At 42.9% G+C, this 27101-nt stretch overlaps 1 protein-coding gene across 1 annotated transcript in view; it reads right to left on the bottom strand.

Annotated features, from left to right (window-relative positions):
- Positions 1-27101, bottom strand: part of LOC126353909 (BAI1-associated protein 3) — a 1859046-nt gene that overhangs the window by 336406 nt on the left and 1495539 nt on the right. Inside the window, exon 11 of the mRNA XM_050003139.1 lies at positions 17943-17987. Within this exon, the coding sequence (XP_049859096.1) occupies positions 17943-17987 (45 nt within the window). The remainder of the gene's footprint in view (positions 1-17942; positions 17988-27101) is intronic.

Genomic DNA, 27101 nt, shown 5'->3' with positions numbered 1-27101 from the left:
TGCATAGAAGCCAAGGCAAAATCGCTACATGAAAAATGCGAACTAATCGAAAAAGAAATGACTGTCCGAAGGAATAACTTAGCACATAGAAAAGTCAAAACAACCTTCGGATATTAAAAGCAGGGATGATAAAATTAAGAATGCAATGGGAATTTCACTGTTAAATGCAGAGAGAGAGAGAGAGAGAGAGAGAGAGAGAGAGAGAGAGAGAGAGAGAGAGGAGAGACAAAGAGGGAGAGAGGATAGATGGAAAGAGTCCACTGAAAGCCTCTGCGAGGAGGAGCGCTTTTCTCATGACGTAACGGAAGAAGAGGGAGGAGGAGGAGAAGGAGGAATCCATATATAAGAGATAGGGGATCCAACATTAGAATTTAAGAGCTTTGGAAGACTTGAGATCAAATGCGGCAAAGGGATAGATAACATTCCATCATAATTTCTAAAATTAATAGAGGATGTGTCTACAAAACGACTATTCACGTTAGTGTGTACAATGTATGAGTCTGGTAATATACCACCACACTTTCAGGAAAAGATCATCCATAGAATGCCGAAGACTGCAAGAGCTGACATGTGCGAGAATTATCGCACAAACAGCTTAGCTGCTCATGCATCCAAGGTGCTGACAAGACTGATAAACAGAAAAATGGAGAAGAAAACTGAGGGTGTGACACACGACGCTCAGTTTGGATTTAGGAAAAGTAAAGACACCCGTGGGGCAGTTCTGACATTGCGGTTGATTATGGAAGAAGGCAAAGAAATATTGTCGACTTGGAGAAAGCTTTCGACAATGTAAGTTGATGCAAGATGTTCGAAATTCTGATAAAACCAGGAGTAATCTCTAGGGAAAGACGGGATAATATACAAGAACCAAGAGGGAACAATAAGAGTGGAAGACCAAGAATGAAGTCCTCGAATTAAAAATTGTGTAAGGGAGGGATGTAGTATTTCGTCCCTACTGTTCAATCAATACATGGAAAAAGCAACGATGGAAATAAAACAAAGGTTCAAGAGTGGAATTAAAATTCGGGGAGAAAGGACATCAATTGTATGATTCATTAATGACATTGCTAACCTTAGTGAAAGTGTAGAAAAATTACAGGATTCGCTGAATGGAATGAACAGTATAATGAATACAACATATGGATTAAGAATAAATCGATGAAAGACGAAAGTAACAAGAAGTAGCAAAAATGAGAATAGCGAGAAACTTAACATCAGGACTGGTGATCACGAAGTAGAGGAAGTTAAGGAATTCTGCTAGCTAGATAGCTAAATAACCCATGACGGATGGAGCTGGAAAAAAGGGAATTCGTGACAAGAGAAACCTGCGAATATCAAACACAGACTTTAATTTGAGGAAGAAATTTCAGAGAATGTATTTTTTTAACACAGCATTGTATAGTAGTGAAGCATGTAATGTGGGACAATCAGAAAGAACTGCAGCATTTGAGATGTGGTGCTACAGACGAATGTTGAAAACTAGGTGGACTGATAAGATAAGGACAAAGGAGGTTCTCTGGAGAACTGATAAGGAAAGGAATATATGGAAAACATTGACAAGAAGAAGGGTAAGGACTATAGGACATCTGTTAAGGCAAGGCATCAGGGAAAACTTCCATGGAACTAGGTGGAGCTATAGAGAGTAAAATACTGAAGAGGAAAACAGGCCGAAAAATATTCAGTAAATTATTTGGGGACGTAGTTTCCCTATGTTACTCTGAGGTGAAGAGGTTGGCACAGGAGAGGAATTCGTTACGGGCGCATCAAACCAGTCAGAAGACAAGAAATGTGAGTAGACCGGAAATTGGATGTCACTTGAGTAGCAAATCCATCAGGGGCGTTTCAACTCTTATGAAGCTACACGACAGATGGTGATGAGATTGTGAAAGGAAACACGAAGGAACAACCACAACTAAACCAAGACCGAGCAGGCCTCATATACTTGACGGATGGGAGGGCAGGGAACATCGAGAACCGGGGAGAGTGACTATAAAAATAGAATGAAATCGAGGAAAACGCTTGTGAGTTCCAGAGTGCTATCAGCGGTGCAACTAGCATAATCAGTGTGCGCAGAGAATTAAAAAGAGAGGAGTACAACGTTGGAACAGCTTCCCTTAAACCAAACATCTCTGTAGCCAATCCTAAGCGACGCTGGAGGTGGTGCAAAGGAGGAGAAGGAGGAGGAGGAGGAGATTATTGTTTAACGTCCCGTCGACATCGAGGTCATTAGAGACGGAGCGCAAGCTCGGGTGAGGGAAGGATGGAGAGGGAAATCGCCCGTGCCCTTTCAAAGGAACCATCCCGGCATTTGCCTGAAGCGATTTAGGGAAATCACGGTGGTGCAAAGAGCGACGCCACTGTACAGTGGATGCTCGCAGGTGACTGACTTTCGGTGACGAATCACGCTACACCCTGTGGCAATCCGATGAAAAGTTTTATTTTTATTTTATTTTTGAATGATGCTGCCGCCATTTGACTGTAATAATTTTGATTTTACTGTTACACAATCCAGATTGTGGCCTTAGGCCAACTTCAGGTTCAAAAATTTATTTAAATGTCAAAATACATCAAACAGTATTTTGACATATAAATAAGTTTTTGTACTTGAAACTGACCTAAGGCCGAAATCTGGGTTGTGTAACAGTAAAATAAGTTATTACACTCAATTGGCGGCAGCGGATTCATAAAATTTACCGTGACTGTGCCTAAATGCAAAATGAAAGTTATAGAAAGGGTTTGTGCTACGTTCGTAATGATATTTTGTACGCTAGCGTTGGTGCCTCAAATTGTTGTATCTGGAATTTATTTGCCGCATCGCGAGAGGGGATAGTTACTTATAGCGTCCCAGTGTGGGCTATAATTATCGTACGACTGCATGGGATATGTATTAATGCATTAATGAGGAACGGATTTGCCTTGGGTGAAAAAAATTAGTTCCAATTTTGGCCACCAAGTGCCAAACTGGCTCTGTACAGCATCTCGTCGGTGTCTCTGGTGCTCATATTCAACAAACTAAGTAAGTGTTGGTTGATTATAAAATCAAAATTATGCCTTACCCAGGTGTTTAAACTTTTCTAAAAAATGGCTCTGAGCACTATGGGACTTAACATCTATGATCATAAGTCCCCTAGAACTTAGAACTACTTAAACCTAACTAACCTAAGGACATCACACAACACCCAGCCATCACGAGGCAGAGAAAATCCTCGACGCCGCTGGGAATCGAACCCAGGAACCCGGGCGTGGGAAGCGAGAACGCTACCGCACGACCACGAGATGCGGGCTAAACATTTCTGCTCACGTCGTGTTACCAATCAATTACATAAGGAAACATTTCTATACGTTTTTCTTGCATTCATAGCGGCCAACATTGGATCTAATTTTTTCCAGCACAAAATGGCCCTGTATTAACGCATTAAAATATCTACCCACTTTCGCTGCCACAGGATAATTAATGGCCAAACTTAACTTATATTTGCCCAGTACATTGAGCCTCAGAGTATCCTGCCGGCGGCGAGCACAACATAGAGCACGCACAGTGACGATTGCCAATTTGGAAAGGCGACAGGTTTTTCGGTTTGGAGCTGGCTATGTGGTCGGTAGTAACATATAATTTCTTCGGTTCTTTGGTCGTCCTTCTTTTGCTGGTCTGGAACAGTGTGACGTGGTGGATCCAGTTTCTGTACATGACACGAAAGTAGTTCACCGATGTTTACCTGCTGTGCGGTCGTTGCTCCAGTCGTCATCATCAAGTAACGGGAGTTGATGGCGAGTTTCCGTCTACTGAGTTACATCTTAACGATGCTTAGTTGTTTCAGATCAAGTGAACGTGTTACTAGAGTCGATAAATATTGATAGTGCTCGTGTCATACCAGGTACTGCACCATTTATGTATCGACGAAAACTGTTTCTGGGTTTGATGTTTAGAAATCAGATGCAAAATATTGTGGTACAATATGTTACGTGTATGTGTTACTTTCATTTAATATTTCATAGGGGGTGACAACAGTAACTAGCGCACTCATGTGATTTAATTTTATCTGTAAATTTTGAACCCCACGGGTGGGATCTTGCCGAAAATTTCACTATTTCTTGACGTGGCTGAGGTGGCAGTTAACTGTGATACAGCTTTTTAATGTGGTGTCTTCTGTGTATATGGATTGTCACTGTGGCTGAGTTTATTTAACGGCACCAATCAAGAGCAAATTCCCCTATCTGTGCTTCCCTAATTATTAACTTGCGCTCGCTTTTAAGACGTGCGACTGGGCCAAAGCGGTACTATACAGAACACAGTTGTTGAAATATTGATATGATTAATTGATTCATGTTGTTGATTTGTGGTAAAGATGCAACTCGGATACCTTTGCTTAAATTATGTGTAACTGTTTTAAGATATTGTGGCATGTGTGGTAAAATTTATATCTGTTTCAAAGCTCTAAAACGTAATTGTATCATTATACCTGTCAAAATCTGCTAGGAAGGCCTGTTTGGACCTTTAGCGAATGTAAGTAATTCCTGTAGCAGCTTCTCAGGGAATTTTTCCAGAATGAGCCTTTAACTTCTTTCTTCGGTTGATGGTCTGTTGTTTTGGTGTTGTAATTAAGTCGTGCGTTGTAATTTAACACTTGTTGAAATTATATCAGTTACAAGTTTTGAATTAACTGAACGCTGTGGCACAGAGATCCTCTGAAAAAAAAGTATTTTGCTGTTTAAAGTGTCTGATTTATTTATTTGTGATTTAAACAATTCATTAATCACCTTACGAGTGAGTAACGTAACAATCAGGTGTACACGGGATACCAGCTTGTAGTTTTTGGAGTGAAGTAAATTGTGGAATTTTATTGTACTGAGTGTGGGTCTGGTCATACCAGATTTCCGCATCGTTACCATTTCAGTCTGGGTTTGGTGAATGTCTGGAGAAGCTTATCTGCCATCGTGTGTTATGCCAACAGTGAAATGCGGGGCAGGTTGTATGAAAATATGGGGGTGTTTCCCGTTGTCAAAGTGTGTTCCTCGTATTATGTTTAAGAAAATGCTACATGCGGAAGGAGATGAAGGGCGTTGAGTACAGCGTGCAGTAGGGGAACAGTTCTGAGACGATGCTTGTTTGTACCACTATGACAATGCCTTCTGCCGTAAGGCAGCATGTGTGAGACCGCAATATTCCTGAAATGGAATTGTCCAACCAGAGGCTCGAGATGAACCCAATGGAACATCTTTGGAATGTGTCAGAATGTCGACTAGGCTCCAGACCCCAGCGTACAACAACCCAAACCTTCTCCACATTCGGATCGTGAAAAGGAATGGGATGTTCCTACACAGACTTTGAGGAACCACACTGGAAGTGTTCTCAGCATACTTTAAACCGTCATAAAGACGAAAGAAGGACAGACCCGTTATTAATGTCTACTAGTAGATACCTCCCGTATCGAGAATCGAACCTGGAAACTTGCATTTCGCGGGTAACACTTTTACCGAATAACAAGCAGTTCTCACAACGTACTTCTGCCACTGGCTGGCTGGCCGCGAAAGCAAGATTCCGCGTTCGAGTCCCGGTTCGGCAATCATCTTTAATCTGCCAGAAAGTTTCAAAATGGTATACACTCCGCTGAAGAGTAAACGATTCATTCCGGAAACTTATTTTCATTCCCTTCATTCCTTCCTAACAGTCACGAACGCTTTGTATTCGTGCGTTGCACACGTGTGCCACATAAGTTCATTGAGGAAGTTTTAGCCAACTGAGAATGTTAATAGGAACAAATGACTGACAGTTGTGGTCACTGGCTCTAATGAATCGTAACACAAAATAAAAAAGTGTGTACGCATCTATTAAAAGAAACAAGGAAAAAATCCTGTGCCTAAGAGTTCTTTCAATAGTTGCGGAAGCCTAATTAATATGGTGAATAGTGAAGTTCCTGAACGAAAGTTTGTGTGCAGAGGAATGTTTGGTATAACCTAACAGCTTGAAATAATGAGGTGTAGCAGCATCCAAACCGAGGTTGTGGCGTTCTCTGTAGAATCTCTTTGGACAACGATAGCAGTAGATCAATTTTTAGGGCGCCCCGAGGTCTACACGTATTATATTCACTGCTGGTAACAGGATTTGAGAGTAATGAAACAACGTGAGACAATGCGTTTCGTTTGATACCGGGCACCGCCTACACAGGTGAAACTACATAGTATTTTCGTGTTGGGGTTGTTAACATGAGGTGAACCGGAGACCCTATTCTCTTACTGTCGGAATAAATAGGAACCTGTTGTGCGATCATGTCCATCTGCCTGTTTACACGCAACACCCCGCGGGCGACCTGCACATTCAGCCAGAAAATGCACCGTTCCATTGTTACGAATAACGTGCGCGTCAGCGCTTGCATCATAAAAAAAAGTGAGCACGTTCATCAGAGCGAAAAGGGGTAGTACATGCAACTAGTTATGTATCTCTACCTCAGTTTCTCAGAAATGTATTTTACAATTTAGCTAGATAAAGAAGAGTGCAGCAGGCAAAGCAAGCTGGCTCATATCATTTTGTGCAGATGCGCCAAGCGATTTATTATACACGACTTCCTATTACAATGCGTGCAGTGAAGGTAACTGTATGAAGTGCCATATAAAGTGCAGTATGTGTCAGAAATTATTTACATCTAATACAAATTTAAGTATTTTGTGTAGGTGGTGCTGGGCAGTTTTGATGAAGATTAAAAATTGGATTGACCAGTACTTCGGTGTACTATTTTATTTCTATTTCGGTCATGAATCTGATCGTCTCTGGCTCCCAAAAATTTATTCAAACGTGCATTCCGCAATTCTAGTCTCCAATAAAACTCTTAGAATGTTCCATTTTTGTATTAGCTGATTACATATAATAGTGATGTCTTCCAAACATGTAACACGATTGTGCCTATCCTATTCCCTCACATTGAGATCCGAAGATGGTCAGATTCATGAACTAAATTGACCATGAAATTAAACTGGTACAATTGTGTATTTTACATCGAAATTTTTAACTATAAAGTTAAGTTTTATAAAGTATTTTTGGAAAGTAGTTATCTGCAGTGTACAGAAGAGAAATAAAGATGGGACGGGAAGACAAAAGATGCTTTCGAAATATCGTGATACTCAATAATGCTAAAGATTCGATGGGTAGATTGATATACTAATGAAAAGGAATTAAATCGCGTCGAACAGGAAAGAAGTTTAATTGACAGCAATCACATGTTGATAGGATATGCGCTGAGGATTAACGATGAGTTAATTTGGTAATGGAGAGAAACGGCCGTGGTGATTAAAAATTGTAGAGGGAGACCATGGTTTGACTACGATAAGCAGGTTAAAATGGGTATAAAGGGTGAGTCAGGAGGAAAGATACAAACTTTGAGCGGGGCAATTGTACTGGTGATTCCGAACAAAAAAATTCAATTGAACATATGCCTTTTGTTCATCGTACGCTACATACATCTGTTTCAAAATCGAGGGCATCAGCTGCATATCCTGCTTCACCAGCAATCACATGCAGATACAACGAAAGTGACTTTACGTACTGTTGTCTGACCATTTCAGTGCACACGTCCACCGGTCGAGTTGTTTTAGGTAACCGTCTTAATGGAGTACGGTATCTTGACTTCCTTCAAACTGTGTTATCATAATATTTGGAGGATATTGGTTTGGTAACACGACTTAATATGTACTTTCAGCACGATGGAGTTCCTGCATGTTCCGTAGGGCCAGTGACATAGTACATCACTGAAACGTATCCTGGGCGTTGGATCGGTCACCGTGGAGACATTTCTTGGCCACCGAGGTCACCCGAACTTACTCCATTAGATAACTGTTGGTGGGGTGAGTTACGAGCGAATCCTACAAGTGCAGAGTGAACCCAAAGAAGAAAATTCTCTCGTATTTTACAGGCGTGTGCTCCAGTAAAGGATAGTATGAATGAAATGACATTAGCAACCCATCAGCTCTCTACAAGACCGGCAAAATGCATTGCAGTTGACGATGGACTTATTGAACATCTTTTGTAGGAAATGTGCACAATTAAACGAAACATTAGATCACAATGTTTCATTTACTATCAACTGCATTTGTCTTGTTCCCCCATTCTTTTCATTACTTTCATCGAAAACTATTAAGAACATATGGCGTTTTTTGTTCAGAATCACTAATACTATAACGTCTAAAACGATGTACTTCTGCTATTGACTGAGTCTGTATGTTGCAACAGTTGCGCAGAGATCTTGCGCAGGATAGTACCAAAATACAGCGGAAAGAATGAGTTTTCACCTGTATACTCCACAGGAGCTGTTGCATGTGTCGACCCTTCTTGTCGTTGCACAAAGGTGTATCCGCGACACATTGTTTCATTCACGTGGTCCAAGCTCCACAGTCAACCATGCTGGTTGAGAACTAACCAGTTTCTAGTTTCTCCAGTAGAGGAAAAATAGTATGAGATTTACTGAGGTGACCCGGAAAACATTCTCGATACATGCGTTCTGCGGCTCTACTATCAGACTCCATCCAGGATATGGTGGGCCATCCGCGGTGTCCAGTTTCCGTCCCAAGATCTGGGCGAGTTCATTCGTTTATTCAGAATTGGAAGCCGACAGTGTCTGTTCCCTTTCGGCCGGTCGGCGATGACAGAATTGAGCCGCACGCTATGTAATCTTTCTGAAACTATTTTACAGAAACTATTCGGTAAACAATTTCATTTTTGCGTTGCCTGTAACTTTGTGTGTTAGCTTCTTCATTTCGTTAAAGGCAATATTTGTTGCGATATTTGCGTGGAAGTAAGACACTGTACGAAATTCGGAAAAGTTTGATGTGAGAAAAGGGGGTCGCCATGATTTTGCGTTTGCTGCATATTACGTAATGTATTGCTGCGTTTGAAATTTAGATAACATGATGAATTTTTCTTTAGACGTGCGTGGAGATCTCTATCGGTTACCAATCTCGAGAAAACTGATTTCATTAGCACACTCATTTGCTATCGTGCGCGCCAGCGATAAAGACAGAATGAAATAGCTATTTCAAAACCGGTTTCAGATATCGAAATAGGATTTTGGAAAATGATAGCAATGAGGAGAGTGTTTTTCCATGCGGTTATTATGAAAACCTTTATTATTTACAGTGTTATTTCACCAACTACATACTTTTTCGATGAAAGAATGTTATTTTTAAGGAACATCATTACCAGATGAAATGAGAAATGCTATGGGTTTTCGAACAACGTGAGTGAACACATTGCTCATTGATTTTTGCACCAAGGATTTCCTTTTTTTTAAGCTACTGACCTTGTATTTATTGTATGTTAACCGGGGGGGGGGGGGGGGGGTCTATAAACGACGGAGAGGCTCTGTACCCGCCGCAGCAGCAGTGGTCCACAATCCCACGACGACTACCGCAATCTACTTCATCCCTCCGCTGCCTTGCACCGAACCACTCTTTCAGGGTTAATGTGCGGTCGATCTCCCCCCCCCCCCCCCCCTTCCACTCCACCAGGGAACCTATCACACCAGACACGAATGTAACCCCTATGTTTGCGTGGTAGAGTAATGGGGGTGTACTTGTAAATCGGCGACATTGTGTAGCTGAAGCGGAGTAAGGGGAACCAGCCCGCATTCTCCAAGGCAGATGGAAAACCGCCTAAAAACCATCCACAGACTAGCCAGCTCATCGGATCTCGACACAAGTCCGCCAGGCGGATTCGTGCTGGGGACCAGGCGCCCCTTGCTTTAGACCGCACAGCTAATCGGGCGGGCAGCTGTTGACCTTGCTTTTCCTCAGTTCCTCGCTTAATAAACTTAATAAAAACCTTTTCAGAATTATCTCACAACTGAATCTGCGCAACATTTTAGTTCCGCTGGGTTTTGGCAAAAGAAGCAAATTTTGACAGGTAAACAAGAGAAATGTGTAGGTTTTACCCAAAATTCTCCACTCATGCCGCTTCTCTGAAAGTTACAAATGGCGAAAGTAAATCGCTGCTTTTGTTGCATTTTCAGCATAGCTCTCTTTAGATACTAACAAAAGCAGAGACGACATATCTTTTTGAATGCAAGTGTGAATTTGGAGGGGCTCCAGTTAATATTTACAGAAAATGAAAGTGTAGCCTTCAATTGAGAATGGTACATCCACTCCAGTGCTCGGCATTCCCCCCTACAGCGCTCCCCACCATTACTGCTCTCCCCAAGTGTGCCCTGCCGATTGCGCAACTACCACCCATGTTATTCTGTGTGGATCCTGCGTACCATACTGTGAACTGGGAAATTTGAAAGTCATCCAAACTTCAAACTTATTTACAATGTGACCCAAATGTCCGTTAACATTTGAATATGCACCAATTGGCACAGATGCCTGAAATGATATGGGATTGAAACCAAAAACGATTCCCAAAAATTGCCAATAGAATGTGCTGGAAAACAACGTATCAGTTACGCACATGAGATCTAGTGAGAGAAGGCTGCAGATCATGTCTAGCCTGGATGATCCCCCTACTGGAAGATACGACTTTTATGCAGGATGGCACTCCAACCCGCATTGCTAGACATGTGAACGATCTCCTGCGCACATACACTCCTGGAAATGGAAAAAAGAACACATTGACACCGGTGTGTCAGACCCACCATACTTGCTCCGGACACTGCGAGAGGGCTGTACAAGCAACGATCACACGCACGGCACAGCGGACACACCAGGAACAGCGGTGTTGGCCGTCGAATGGCGCTAGCTGCGCAGCATTTGTGCACCGCCGCCGTCAGTGTCAGCCAGTTTGCCGTGGCATACGGAGCTCCATCGCAGTCTTTAACACTGGTAGCATGCCGCGACAGCGTGGAGGTGAACCGTATGTGCAGCTGACGGACTTTGAGCGAGGGCGTATAGTCGGCATGCGGGAGGCCGGGTGGACGTACCGCCGAATTGCTCAACACGTGGGGCGTGAGGTCTCCACCGTACATCGATGTTGCCGCCAGTGGTCGGCGGAAGGTGCACGTGCCCGTCGACCTGGGACCGGACCGCAGCGACGCACGGATGCACGCCAAGACCGTAGGATCCTACGCAGTGCCGTAGGGGACCGCACCGCCACTTCCCAGCAAATTAGGGACACTGTTGCTCCTGGGGTATCGGCGAGGACCATTCGCAGCCGTCTCCACGAAGCTGGGCTACGGTCCCGCACACCGTCAGGCCGTCTTCCGCTCACGCCCCAACATCGTGCAGCCCGCCTCCAGTGGTGTCGCGACAGGCGTGAATGGAGGGACGAATGGAGACGTGTCGTCTTCAGCGATGAGAGTCGCTTCTGCCTTGGTGCCAATGATGGTCGTATGCGTGTTTGGCGCCGTGCAGGTGAGCGCCACAATCAGGACTACATACGACCGAGGCACACAGGGCCAACATCCGGCATCATGGTGTGGGGAGCGATCTCCTACACTGGCCATACACCTCTGGTGATCGTCGAAGGGACACTGAATAGTGCACGGTACATCCAAACCGTCATCGAACCCATCGTTCCTAGACCGGCAAGGGAACTTGCTGTTCCAACAGGACAATGCACGTCCGCATGTATCCCGTGCCACCCAACGTGCTCTAGAAGGTGTAAGTCAACTACCCTGGCCAGCAAGATCTCCGGATCTGTCCCCCATTGAGCATGTTTGGGACTGGATGAAGCGTCGTCTCACGCGGTCTGCACGTCCAGCACGAACGCTGGTCCAACTGAGGCGCCAGGTGGAAATGGCATGGCAAGCCGTTCCACAGGACTACATCCAGCATCTCTACGATCGTCTCCATGGGAGAATAGCAGCCTGCATTGCTGCGAAAGGTGGATATACACTGTACTAGTGCCGAAATTGTGCATGCCCTGTTGCCTGTGTCTATGTGCCTGTGGTTCTGTCAGTGTGATCATGTGATGTATCTGACCCCAGGAATGTGTCAATAAAGTTTCCCCTTCCTGGGACAATGAATTCACGGTGTTCTTATTTCAATTTCCAGGAGTGTAGTTGGGTGAGGACCGCATGCTGAGCCGCCACGTCCGTCATGCTTGGCCTCGCCATACCTCAATTCGTATGATTACTGGTTGTGAGATTAACCGAAATCACAAGTCTACCATGATTGTCCGATTTCATTATGTACGCAAAAAGACAAAACACACTGACAGCTGGCAGTTTCTCATCATACTTACTGATATGCTGTACACACAATATTGTCCCTCGAAAACAGATATTGTTGATGAATGACGGCCGACATACGGTATTGAGGATTTGTTATAAATATCATCGTCTTTGCTAAAAATCAATTGTTACGCTAATTATTGCTTTTGTATCATATGAAGTGTGATATGTTGGTTATGTTGTGCACCTTTTATGATTTCAGTGAAACACTATGTCATTCAAGCATGTGTGTTAATTTTTATCTCACTACCTACATTATTTCGTGAAGTATTGTATTTTGAAATGTTAATGGGCTTTTGGCTCACATGTACTCATATATTTACTCCTAGAAGCTTGTGTTGGGAATTGCGAAACACCTTGTATTGTCTGGTAGAGATCCGAGCTCCATAATCAGGTGCACTTACGATTTCGAGAAATTAGCAGACACCTAAAGCGGGATGACTTGAGACAGGATGACTAAAAAAATATGCATCTATATAGCCCAGGTATCATTGTGCTTTCTTTCATATGATCTCGACCTGACCTTATTTGCTAACGGTATACCTCCTATCAAACAAACGCTAGGCAATGGTCAAAATGTCGGACTCTTCAGGAGCAACTGAATTCCAGTTCAGATACTCCAATTTAGAATCAAAGTATTTTGGGTAGACCACACACACTCTAACAGAGGAAGAAGATGAGTAGGAGGACAGAGTCAATCTTGAGGCTTCAGTTAGCACTGGTCCTGTGTTAAGCTTTTCTGGGATAATATTACGTAATCTGGACACACTTAACTGGTGTAACAGTTGTTATGTTGCTTGTATTCGCATTCATCCAGATCAGTCATGAATAAGAATTTTTTGTTGCCATACGTGTTTCACTTTAACGGAAAAAAATTTCTCAGTTTATTCAGTAGAAGATGGACTTATGCACGAAAAACTGAAAATAATGGAGGGAGTTTACAGGCCGTGTTTGGACTTTGCTGGAATAAGGCAAAGCCATGAAGTATCGAGGCGGCCGAGAACAACGTACTTAGAGCGGGCACAAAAGGATTTGGCCACAGAAAATAGCAATTAAAAATTGGTAGTTTGGGGACAAAAACACGCCAGTGACCAAGTGACGCTTTGCAGCTACTGAATATAAGGTGGAAATCCATGTAAAGTACTAAAACTGATTCTAAAGGAGACTCAACGAATACAATGATATCAAATTGTGGATCTCTGTTTCACGAGTTGATTGCAGCACTGCACTTCGATGTACACCTAATTCGAGAATAAATGCTCAAATGTTCAAGAGTGTTTGCATTCTTAAGCGACCAAACTGCTTAGGTCATCGGTCCGTAGACTTACACACTACTTAAATTAAATTTTGCTAAGAACAACACATACACACCCATGCCCTAGCGAGGACTCAAACCTCTGGCGGGAGGGGCCGCGCAGTCCGCGACATGACGCCTCAAACCATGCGGCCACTCCGCGCGGCTAATTCGAGAATAGCACTGTCTTCTGTAGATTACGATTTAACAAACATTTAAAATAAAACTACTGGAAATCAATGCAGCGGCACTCTTCATCGATATGTCAAACTGAAGATTTATATACCGTAAAAATATAATAACTTGGTTTATTTGGACATAAATTGTACATGAGTAAGGACGATTTTAATCAATACAATTAACCAAACAAGCCAAATTTAAATGTAATCTGCAGAAATTTGTAGCATGTCGTCACCATGTGTTCCGTTATACCTTTAGCCTTTCCCTAAATTTATTTAATATTACTTCTAAATAACATTTCCGTGCCAAATTAATCTCTATGGCAAAAAATAAAATAAAAATAAAACACGCACATGAAGGAATTATTCGAATGGGCGGAATCGGTAGATGTAATGTACATGTGTATGGACAAAGAAATGATTACAATTTGAGAAATATTCGATGATTTATTCAAGAGGAAGATTCACAAATTGAGCAAGCCAGTAATGCGCTGGTAGGTCTCTGGCCTTTATGCAAGCAATTATTCGGCTTGGAATTGATTGATAGAGTTGTTAGATCTCATTCTGAGGGATATCTTACTAAATTCTGTCCAACTGGTGCATTCCATCTTCAAAATCCGGAGCTGTTTAGAGAAACCCTACCCATAATGCTGCAAACGTTCTCGGTTGGGCAGAGATCCGGCGACCTTGCTGATCAAGAGAGGGTTTGGCAAGGACGAAGATAAACAGTAGAAAGTCTCAGCGTGTGCGAGCGGGCATTACCTTGCAGAATTGTAAGCCCAGGAGGACTTGTAAGGAGGGGCAACAAAACGAGGCTTAGAATATCTTCGACGTACCGCCGTGCTGTAAAGATGTCGCAGATATCGGTCCTGCTATGAAACCGAATGGCATCCCAGACCATCACTCATGATTGTCAGGCCATATGGCAGGCGACAATTAGGTTGGCATCCCACCGCTGTCCACAGCGTCTCCAGACGAGTCTTCGGCCTAGAGTCTCACTGGCTGGACCAGAATTGTCTTCAGTGATGAGTCCCGCTTCGGAATGAGCCCCGATGGCCAGTGAAGTCATGTATGGAGACGCTCCAAAAAGTGGTCGGGTACCAACCTGGGTCTGAGGGGTCATTTCGTTTCATAACAGGACCCCTTTGGTCGACATCCGCGTTACCCTTACAACACAGACGTAAGTCGACGATATTCTACGCCACGTCTAGTTGCCATTCATGGCAAGCCGTCGTGAACTCACACTACAGTCAGGAATTCCCCTCCTGCACACGGCGACAGACGGATCTTTACACAGTTGGAGACTTTAATCTGGCATCCACTGACTGCAACAATTACACGTTTATCACAGAAGCAAAGATTCGTGTGAAGTTATTCTAGGAGCGCTCTCAACAAACAACCTAGAGAAATTGGTTAGAAAACCAGCTCGAGATGGGAACATATTAGATATCTTGGCGACCAACAGATCTGATCTTTTTGAGTAAGTTAATCTAGAAAAAGGTATTAGCGACCATAATGTCGTTGTGGCTTCTATGTCAGTGTAAGTTGCAAAAAAGACAAAGAAACAGCGTAGAATTTTCTTGTTTGGGAAAGCAAATAAAAGTGTCATTAATGAATATCTTCATAGTCAGCTCCAAGCATTCACCGCAGGACACAAAGATATTGATCATCTTTGGTCGGAATTTGAAGGTATTGTTCACCACGTGCTAGAGAAGTATGTGTCTAGCAAAAGTATAGGGAAGGGAAAGGATCCTCCTTGGTACAACAAACATGTTAGGAAGTTGCTGAGAAAGCAGAGAATTTTGCACTGTCGTTTTAAACGTAGTCACTGCCCGACTGACAAACAGAAATTATGCGAAATAAAAGTAGCTATTAGAAGGACAATGAGAGACTCTTTTAACGAATTTGAAAGCAATATTTTATCTGCAGATTCTAAAAATAACCCCATGAAATTTTGGTCGTACGTAAAATCTATGAACACTACAAATAATTCAATACCTTCTCTTGCCCAGTACGGGTAATGTAACTTATGATGATAAACAGAAGACCGAAATACTAAACCTAGTTTTCAAAAACTCGTTTACGTTAGAGGACTGCATCACCATTCCCCCTTTCAATTATCGAACAAACGCAAGGATGTCTGACATAGTGTTTAGTGTATCTGGAATTGTAAAACAGTTAAGATCCTTAGACGCCAGGAAGGCATCTGGCCCAGAAGGTATTCCTGTAAGATTATATGTTGACTATGCTACAAATATACCACCATTCTTACCCATCCTCAATCAGAGATAATTGGAACAGCGGAAAGTTCCACGGGACTGGAAGAAGGCCCAGGTCATAGCAATCTATAAAAAGGGTAGAAAATGGGATGCACATAATTACCGGTCAATTTCATTGACATCGATTTGTTGTAGAATCCTGGAACATATTTTGTGTTCAGACATAATGACCTTTCTAGGCTCTGGGAAGCTCATCTGCATCTGTCTCCTTAACCCACTTCTCTCTCTCTCCCATTTCCTCCTGCACCTATTTCTCTGTCCATCTCCTCCCTCCCCTCTTTCTCTCAGTCCATCTTGTCCTTCCCCTCTCGTTCTGTCTGTCTCCTCCTACCCTATCACTCTTTCTGTCTCATAGTGCTCTCCCTATCCACCTCCTTTCCCCCTAAACACTTCCTCCTTCCTACACACTTACTCCTCCTTTCCTCCTCTCTTTGTCCTACCTCCCTTTGTCACCTCCTGTGACCCATCTATCCCCAGCCATCCCCTTCTATTAACTTTCTGTCCATTGCCTTCTCTCCACATCTCACCTCCCCTACTCACACCCATCCACACATGGAGCCCTTGCAAAACACTTTCATAAGACAGGCTGATACTGCTGTCACAACATGACTTTCTTGAAGGCAACCTTCATGTAAGGGACTTGGAAACGGTTTTTTACACCTGATGTGAAGGCTGCCCTGAAGGTGAATAAGCAGGCCAATGTTATTATACACTTGTCTTGTAGGCAACTTAGATATTGGGGCTAGGTAACTCTTTCTTGCTACTGACATGTAAGTTTCCCTGCAAATCAGGTCTATGAGATTGGCTGCCCTACCCACGCACAATATGTTTGCCGAGAGGGTATCCTACATGAAAGAGGTTGAAAAATCTTGCTTTGCCTGTGACTCCACTCCTGTAGGAGCTAGAAGGTTGTAACCTAGCACAGTACACTACTCGTGAAGTTTTCTGTTTGTGTGCCAAATTTCGTTCAAGTCGAGCCAGGGATTTGGAAGAACATGCTGCACACACACACACACACACACACACACACACACACACACACACACACACATGCCAAATTTCGTTCAAGTTTGCCCACACACACACACACACACACACACACACACACACACACACACACAGCTGAGTCTAGTCCCTATGACTTTGCTCATATATGTGTTCGACGAATATATAGCGCACATCTCCTCCTCTCCGACCCACCTCTTCTTCCCCATCTCCCTATCCACCCAGTCCTGTCACCACTATCAGCCTATCTCCTCCTCCCCATCTCTTTGCCCACCTCTTCCATACTCCCTTATCCCTCTTTTCCTATCTCCTCTTCACCACCTCTCTATGTGTATATATCTCTTGCTGCCAATAACTCCCTATACATTCCTCCTCTCCAATTCTGCCTGTTCATCTCCTCTTACCCACCTCTCCCTATTCTCCTCCTCCTGCCCCCCCCCCACTCTGCAGATCAATAAGGCGTGCCCATACTACTCCAACACAATGTACCTGTCTTGTAGGGCAGCCTAGTCATTGAGGAATGGAAAAAGAAAACCATTTATTGCCCCTGATGTGTAGGCTGCCATGGAGCATGGCTGTAATACTGGGCCACATATATGTCAGAGCCTGAAAAACTGTACTTAATCAGATGGTGAATGGATGCTTGGGTAATGTTACTTTATTAAGATTCAGTCGAGTTCCTCGTTCTGTTTTTTCTTGTTAATTATATTTTTGTGTTGCTTTACTGTAACTGCAGTGTTGCCGTAATGTATAGAAAATAACATGTATTCTCGGCAAGTAAAATCGATAAATCTCAATAGTCTGCAGTTCATTCTACAAATACAATTGATTTATATCTTCAGCAAAGCGAAGCAAAGCAAAAATGTTTTTCCTAATATCACTTGAGGTGATTTACAAAGTGAAATGAAACATATATGGCAAGAAAAACTGAGTGTTATTTGACGCATCTGCAGTGTGATAAACAATAGAGCGTAAATATTTCCATACAATAATAATCAATAACTACTTTGTTAACTACCAGTGAGATACTTACCAGATATCGAGATGTAGAATGTCACTCGCAACGTCATCGATATCACTGAAACACGAAGTAGTCATAATTAATTTAAACTATACTCAACTGTCAGTTCAATACAATAGTTACAGAGTAGGCTATGAGCTGGAGCTAACTGAGAAGTCAAATTCATTTTGTGGAATTAATAGCAGAGCGCTGCTGATTATTTTGTAAGGTTGTAAAACGTAAGGTTTCACGGCTGGAAATGTTAGTCTTTTTCAGACATTGTGGTCTACTATGCAGTGGCCGGATGAATTTCTTGTTGAAAGGCGACGTTTCGTCCCCATTCTCAGTAACGAGCCAGGATTTGCTACATACCATGCTGAAGTTATCCTTCACAGAAGAGGACGGAGCGTCGGGTTTCAATAAGAATATCATCCGATCATGGAGTAATAGCCCAGAATATTTTCATACATGTGAAATTAATAAAAAAGCAGATAGGAATCATGTCAGCTATTTATATCAAAATATGTTTTCCATTAAATTGTTGCGCGTAGGTGCTGCTACACATTTCGTGGCGTCACAAACAACGCTTATGTTTTAAATTACTCAACAGTTGTAAAGACGTGTTAAGATGCAATGTGATTTAGGACTTCAAGTAGCAATGATTTAATCGAGTATTGCTACTTCAGAAAATGCTGGTGCACAGTAAGAGAAGTGTAAATAGTTAAAAGGAGAGAGGGTCACAGTTGAATATTTTTTCTACAAAAGTATTATCAGAAAAGTTACACTAACTTAACAGAAAAGGAATTTTGAAGCATATATCATGACCATACGGATGTGGCCTGGAACTGATAAGAAATCTATTACAGAAACCCTAATCTGGATGTTCAGCACCACTGGCTTATGGGTCAGGAGTACAGGATCTTCACCGCTATACTACGTCTCACAGTCTCTTACTCTCGACTGTGGCGCTTTGAGGTTGCTGATAGCTCATTCTGATTATTTTTTGCTTGTAAATTTACACTTTGGTCCACGAGAAATTCACTACCTATCACACTTTTCAATCGCTTACACATATTAATATTTTAAATCTAGATACTGAAAAATCCTGTACGAAAAGAATAGAGAAATAAAGAGAAGTTTCATCATGATTTCAAAACATCAAAATCTTCCTAACAGGTAATCACTGTATTGTTCAAACAACGTTACAGCGGTATTTCGCTACGGTACGACACGGAATATACCCAACCCTGACAATGGTAAATATCTGCTAATTATATTGCTTCCATCCGAACGAATGCCTGTGTGCCGTATTAATGACGCTATAGCAAAAGCGATAACAATATGCAGAGGTTTTTAATTTGTAGTACAGTCAGCTTGTTGGCAGCGTTGCACTGGTCCAATTATTTTTATAATTTTAGCTTCATTTTGTCACAGAAGAATAATGCGGACAAGGGAGCAAGTGAACACAATACCCTATAGAAATAAACGAAAGGTACTCATTATATTAATTATACCAGGACTAAATACAGCAGTCACACCCAGCTATAGAATTTTTCTCTGTAGCTAATTAATATATTGATATCCGTTTTATGCAAAAACGGATACTTTTGCTTTTTCAGGTGGCCATTTGAAGGAAGCCATATTTATTTCGCAAACACAAGAGCTTCAGAATTCTGCATGACGAATGGAATCAAATTAATTAATCATGCCTCTCAGATGCAGATGTCCCAGATACCAACTCTTCTGCATGAGAATTAATTGTATTTTACTTATTCCTAGGGCGCTACAGTCTGGAGCCGCGCGACCGCTTCGGTCGCAGGTTCGAATCCAGCCTCGGGCATGGATGTGTGTGATGTCCTTAGGTTAGTTAGGTTTAAGTAGTTCTAAGTTCTAGGGAACTGATGACTTCAGTTCCATAGTCCCATAGTGCTCAGAGCCATTTCAACTTATTCCTATCTGCAGTCAACAAAATTTAGTCTGTCATTATGCTAGGATAATGGAATCTTTCTTTTTCGTAGGTAGTTTATTTCCTCGCAACTAAACGATAATAACATAACAAACACCTGTGCTTTAAGTGAAAAAATATTTTAATTTCTAGTCCCTCAGGGCACCAAAACTTAAGGTATATGATTTAAGTAGAGTAAGAATTCAGCTGTACAGAACATATTTTCTGTCGGCAACATACGCTGCTCCTAAGATTACGAGACTTCGATCCGGTGTAAAGTTTGCTCGTAAGCACTCTGTAGATTTTGAATGTTATTATATATTTTAGACGGACCACATTCAAAAGTATCGTGACTGCTGTTCACACTTAATTTGAATCATACGTGTATAATGAACATTGTTTAAGGCTTTGAAGAGAGTATTTAGCTTCGTTGCGATAAGTGTCGCAGATCAGACATTGCTGAATTTTTGTTATTGAAATGTAAGTGATAGCCCACCTCAGTTTTTAGGTTCATTAATGCTCTTTATCGTGTTGTAGGCTTAAAATAAATTATGCTGCCAAATTAAGAATGCGTCGAAGAACATCTAATTAGGATTGGCGATTTATGCTTGCCAATTATCTTATACTGTCTACTGTTTATTAATTTTTCTCTACATAGAGGCTTGCCATATTTTTCTGGGTCGAATCCAGAACATATTGCTATTTTGTTTAGTCCAACCCAGGACATATTTTTGAAATTACTTAAAAGTCCGAGGTGTTCACTGAAACATCCTACCACTGTCCCGGACTGTCTCTAGGCATGTCTTCGCCAGTCATCGGGGATCATTTCGAAGAGTGACTTCTCACTGAAGACAATTATGCTCCAGTTAATGGGAGTCCAGGCGGAAGATGTGTCTGGAGACGCCCCGGACAGCTTTGGGGTCCCAACCTGACCGTCGCGTGCCATACGGCTCGACAATCAGGAGTGATAAAATGGGGTGCCATTTCTTTTCGTAACAGGATCCCTTTGGTTGTCATCCGTGGCACCCTTAGAGCACAGTGGTACATCTAAGGATATTCGGCGCCCCATTTTGTTGGCTTTGATGGCTAGTCATTCCGGGCTTACATTGCAGCAAGAGAATACTCACCCCCACACGGCGAGTTTTTCAACTGCTTGTCTCCGTGCTTGCCAAACCATAACGTGGCTAGCAAGGTCACCGGATCTCTGCCCCATTGAGAAAGTTTTGAGCATTATGGGCAGAGTCACGATCTAACGCGCCAATTGGACAGAATTTGGCAAGATATCTCTCAGGAGGATATCCAACATGTCTATCAATGAATGCCAAGCCGAATAACTGTTGGCACCTGGTCCAGAGGTAATCAACGCATTATTATCTTTCTCAATGTGTGAAGGTCTTTTTCTTGAATAAATCATACAGCTTTTCTGAAATCATGATCTTTTGTCTGTACATATACATCAACCGGTTCCCTTCCCATTCGGATGATTCCTTCGTGGTGCACCTTTGTTTGGTCGTAGAGTTTATTTTACCGTTTACTGCATTTATTTGGAGCATTGTATGTACAATTGTTCAGTACATCACGAAATAAATGTGATGCTGTTCTCATTGGCAACTGTATACTATCACCCGATTGACTACGACTAATGGAAACGAAATGCCACTAGCAGCACGCAGCGGAAGAGACGCCAACACCGTAAATCTACTTTAACCAATTTAAATATACTTTAACAAATTAAGCACCTTTAACAGAGTTTGTTCAGTATGAGCGCCGGAGACGTCGACGAGATGCTGTACAGCACCAGATTTTCACCTGGTGGCCAAAGTAGGAATTAATTTTTTTTCCAGAGTAAATCAGTTCTGCGTCAACGTATTAGCTGATCTACCAAGTTTCGCTGCCCTATTATGATTACAGCCCACACTGGACCTCCGCGGGTACCTGCACTTTAATTATAACCACCAGGTACTTAAAAAATTATAAAAATTTTATAAAATTTATTACATCTAAGCAGAAAAATTGTGAAGGTAGAGTTAGGAGGGGGAAGTGAGGAATGTGGAGGGAGAAAAATTGTTCAAATGGTTCTGAGCACTATGGGACTTAACATCGGAGGTCATCGGTCCCCTAGAACTTAGAACTACTTAAACCTAACTAACCTAAGGACATCACACACATCCCTACCCCAGGCAGGATTCGAACCTGCGACCGTAGCGATCGCGCGGTTCCAGACTGAAGCGCCAAGAAACGCTCGGCCACAACGGCCGGCGGGGAGGTAGAAGGGCGCATTTATGCCAAAGGCTGAGAATCGCCTCCTTACGCCTCTGATAATCAGTACTGTGCTTCAACATCCATTGTCTACAAACGACACGAGATCGATTCTCAATACAGGTTCAGTTTGTGAGTTACAGGGAACAAGGTACTGAAATACTTTCCTCGCAATACCGGTTACACGTGGATTTGATCGATTCCTGAGTGTAGGCTGGGCATTAACACCAACAAAGTGATGTGTTCTAAGTTAACATTTATACAAACTATTGACCGCTGCGGTTGTCGTCCTGTCACTTCACTTTTGCATGGTGCCCCAGCTCCCTGCTCTATTGACTGTGAAGCTGAAACCCTATTAGAGACAGAACATTACAAAGTCTGGCATGTTCACGCGTGTACTTTGAATGGTTGAAATCTACGCTGTCAGAGATGTTTTATCTATACCTTCAACTGGATACACCTCCTTTGGAAAGCATTTCCGGCCATCTTTCCGTATGATATACTTTGTTTCTTATCCTCTCAGGAACTGTTTAGCGCAGTATGTCAATAAAGTTAGAAGAGATGCAATAATTAAAATACAAATAAGTAAAAGAAGAAATTTCAAAATAAATACATATACAGGGTGTTAAAAAAAGGCACGGCCAAACTTTCAGGAAACATTCCTCACATACAAAGAAAGAAAATATGTTATGTGGACATGTGTCCGGAAACGCTTACTTTCCATGTTAGAGCTCATTTTATTACTTCTTTTCAAATCACGTTAATCATAGAATGGAAATACACAGCAACAGAACAAATCAGCGTGACTTCAAACACTTTGTTACAGGCAATGTTCAAAATGTCCTCCGGTAGCGAGGATACATGCATCCACCCTCCGTCGCATGGAATCCCTGATGCGCTGATGCAGCCCTGGAGAATGGCGTATTGTATCACAGCCGTCCACAATAGAGCACGAAGTCTCAACATTTGGTACCGGGGTTGCGTAGACAAGAGCTTTCAAATGCCCCCATAAATGAAAGTCAAGAGGGTTGGGGTCAGGAGAGCGTGGAGGCCATGAAATTGGTCCACCTCTAACAATCCATCGGTCATCTTATCTGTTGTTGAGAAGCGTACGAAATCTTCGACTGAAATGTGCAGGAGCTTCATCGTGCATGAATCACATGTTGTGTCGTACTTGTAAAGGAACATGTTCTAGCAGCACAGGTAGAGTATCGCGTATGAAATAATGATAAAGTGACCCACTGAGCGTAGGTGGAAGAACATGGGGCCCAATCAAGACATCACCAACAATGCCTGCCCAAACGTTCACAGAAAGTCTGTGTTGATGACGTGATGGCACAATTGCGTGCGGATTCTCGTCCGCCCACATATGTTTATTGTGAAAATTTACAATTTGATCACGTTGGAAGGAAGCCTCATCCGTAAAGAGAACATTTGCACTGAAATGAGGATTGGCACATTGTTGGATGAACCATTCGCAGAAGTGTACCCGTGGAGGCCAATAAGCTGCTGATAGTGCCTGCACACGCTGTACATGGTACGGAAACAACTGGTTGTCCCGTAGCACCATACAGTGGGCCAACTGGCGGTGAATCGAGGAAGTACAGTACATACTGACTGAACTAAAATGAGCTCTAACATGGAAATTAAGCGTTTCCGGACACATGTCCACAAAACATCTTTTCTTTATTTGTGTGTGAGGGATGTTTCCTGAAGGTTTGGCCGTACCTTTTTGTAACACTCTGTATATCGTACTAAGGAGATAGCATACAGGCGTTAGCTCTGTTTGTTCTAAATCCGAATGTGAGAATCTTATGGGTGAAACCTCTTTATGTTACAGATTTCTAAGCGGGATGGTAAGACAGAAGCTCATCTCTAATACATACTGAAGAGACTAATGAAAATTTTTACCAAGCCTGGGATTCGAACCTGGGTATCCAGCTCACTAGGCCGTCGCACTAACCATTACACCACGCTGGCACAGTAGTTTTGCACCACTGCACGGACTCCAAACTCCCATTCCCATTTCAGTTTACTTGGTATTCTCCCTAAACTAAAACAGAATTTCAGAGGCCATCTAACTGTATGGGAATACCACTACAGCATAAAATAGAACAGGGGATCTTGCCTGAAACCCAGATACAGGGGCTTTAATCGATTAAATTACTGTGAGCAGGAGACCTGTGTTTGAGTACCGGAGTTGGTACACATATACACATCATAGATGTCTGAAACTTGAAATACCTCTGGAACCATTCTATTTCATTTTATTAAGGGACCTATGCCTGGGTTTCAGGCTGATCGCCCATTTGATTCGGTGCTGAGGTGCTATTCCAATACAACTGGAGAGCCTCTGCAATGCTGTTTGCATTTAGGGGAATCTGGGTTCTAATCTCGGCCTTTGTACAAATTTCCATTCGTCTCTTCAGTCTGCTTATACAGGGTGAGTCACCTAACGTTACCGCTGGATATATTTCGTAAACTACATCAAATACTGACGAACCGATTCCACAGACCGAACGTGAGGAGAGGGGCTAGTGTAATTGTTTAATACAAACCATACAAAAATGCACGGAAGTATGTTTTTTAACACAAACCTACTTTTTTTAATGGAACCACGTTAGTTTTGCTAGCACATCTGAACATATAAACAAATACGTAATCAGTGCTGTTTGTTGCATTCTAAAATGTTAATTACATCCGGAGATATTGTAACCTAAAGTTGGCGCTTGAAACCTCCGACGTTCAGTTGCGTGTTGCAACAAACACGGGCCACGGTTGGCGAGCAGCATCTGCAGGGACATGTTTACGATGACGACCGTCTTTACGAGTGTGGCTGTAGTGCACTGTTGTGGTTTGGTCTAGCTGTCGTAGTGTCCGCATGTAGCGCTTGCTGCTATTGTTATTCTGCATTTGTCTGCGCTCGCAGACCAACTGTAGTAGACCGTGTTACCAGACGTCTGTGATAGTGTAGTGTTGTAGGAACCGTGACCATGATGTATTCGAACTCTGAAAAGTCGGAGACGATACTCATCTATGGCGAGTGTCGACGAAATGCAGCTGAAGTCTGCAGGGTGTATGCAGAACGGTACCCGAACAGAGAGCATCCAACGTGCCGCACATTGCAAAACATCTACCGCCAACTGTATGCAACAGGTGTGGTCGTAGCAAGCAAACGGGTCCGTAACAGGCCCGTCACAGGAGAAGCGGGTGCAGTTGGTGTGTTAGCTGTTGTTGCCATGAACCCAGACATGAGTATATGGGACATTGCGAGAGCCGGTGGACCGAGTCAAAGTAGTGTCATGCGCATACTGCATCATCACCGCTTTCACCCGTTTCATGCGTCGCTACATCAGCAATTACATGGTGATGACTTTAATCATCGAGTGCAATTCTGTGAATGGGCATTAACAGAGAATGCGTTGCAGTTCTACCTGTTTACCGATGAAGCGGGTTTCACAAACCACGGGTCAGTGAATATACGGAACATGCATTACTGGTCCGTGGACAATCCTCGCTGGCTCAGACAGGTAGAGCGACAGCGACCGTGGACTATAAATGTATGGTGCGGAATCATTGGCGACCACCTCATTGGACCTCACCTCAATGCAGGGGCCCAAACAGCTGCAACATACATCGCGTTTCTACAGAATGATCTGCTAACGTTTCTCGCAAATGTCCCACTGGAAACCCGTCGACGTATGTGGTATCAGCATGATGGTGCACCTGCACATTCCGCAATTAACACTAGGCTGACCCTTGACAGGATGTTCTACGGGCGTTTCATAGGACGTGGAGGACGCATAAATTGGCCAGCCCGTTCTCCTGATCTTACACCTCTGGACTTCTTTCTGTGGGGTACGTTAAAGGAGAATGTGTACCGTGATGTGCCTACAACCCCAGAGGATATGAAACAACGTATTGTGGCAGCCTGTGGCTACATTACACCAGATGTACTGCTCCGTGTACGACATTCATTACGCCAGAGATTGCAATTGTGTGCAGCAAATGATGGCCACCACATTGAACATCTATTGGCCTGACATGTCGGGACACACTCTATTCCACTCCGTAATTGAAAACGGAAACCACGTGTGTACGTGTACCTCACCCTCCATGGTAATGTACATGTGTGTTAGTGAAAAAGACCAATAAAAAGGTGTTAGCATGTGGGCGTATTGTGCTGTTCCAGTCTCTTCTGTACCTAAGGTCCATCACCGTTCCCTTTGGATCCCTACGTAATTCGGTGCTCTCCGATACACACGATCGAACAGTGGAGGAGTGGTACTCAAGCGTAAATTTTAGATTACAATATCTCTGGATGTAATTGACATTTTACAATGCAACAAACGGCACTGATTACGTATTTGTTTATATGTTCAGATGTGCTAACAAAACTAACGGGGTTCCATTTAAAAAAACGTAGGTTTGTGTTAAAAAACATACTTCCGCGCATTTTTCATGGTTTGTATTAACCAGTTACACTAGCCTCTCTCCTCACGTTCGGTGTGTGGAATCGATTCGTCAGTATTTGATGTGGTTTACGAAATGTATCCAGTGGTAATGTTAGGTGACACCCTGTATACATCATAAATGTTTGAGGCTTGAAAATATATGTGGAACAACGTAGTTTCATTTGGTTCAGCTGTAATAATTGTGGACTTGATTCACCTGCCCTTACAGGTGCGTTCTTTGAAAATTTATTAACTCATGTGCAATCGATTTCAGGGTTAAATCGCTCCATCAAAGCCTTCTAGAGGCCTCCAGATATCGACCTTTGAAGCGCAGTACCAATCAACACTCCAAGCCTCCAACGGGCTCGGGATCGTAACTACTACTATCCAAACTCCGATCAGCTGCGGAAAATGAATGGTACACTGAGAAGTCCACCTGACACACTTTATCGCGTAGAACTGCTGTAAATGCGGGCGGTAGGCGCTGGCCACGAGATGTTTAGAGTGGGATTAACTGGGTGTTGACGGAGTCGG

The sequence above is a fragment of the Schistocerca gregaria genome, chromosome 3 (assembly GCF_023897955.1).
Source record: "Schistocerca gregaria isolate iqSchGreg1 chromosome 3, iqSchGreg1.2, whole genome shotgun sequence".
Taxonomy (NCBI): Eukaryota; Metazoa; Arthropoda; class Insecta; order Orthoptera; family Acrididae; genus Schistocerca; species Schistocerca gregaria.
This window is presented reverse-complemented; position numbering and strand designations above follow the sequence as displayed.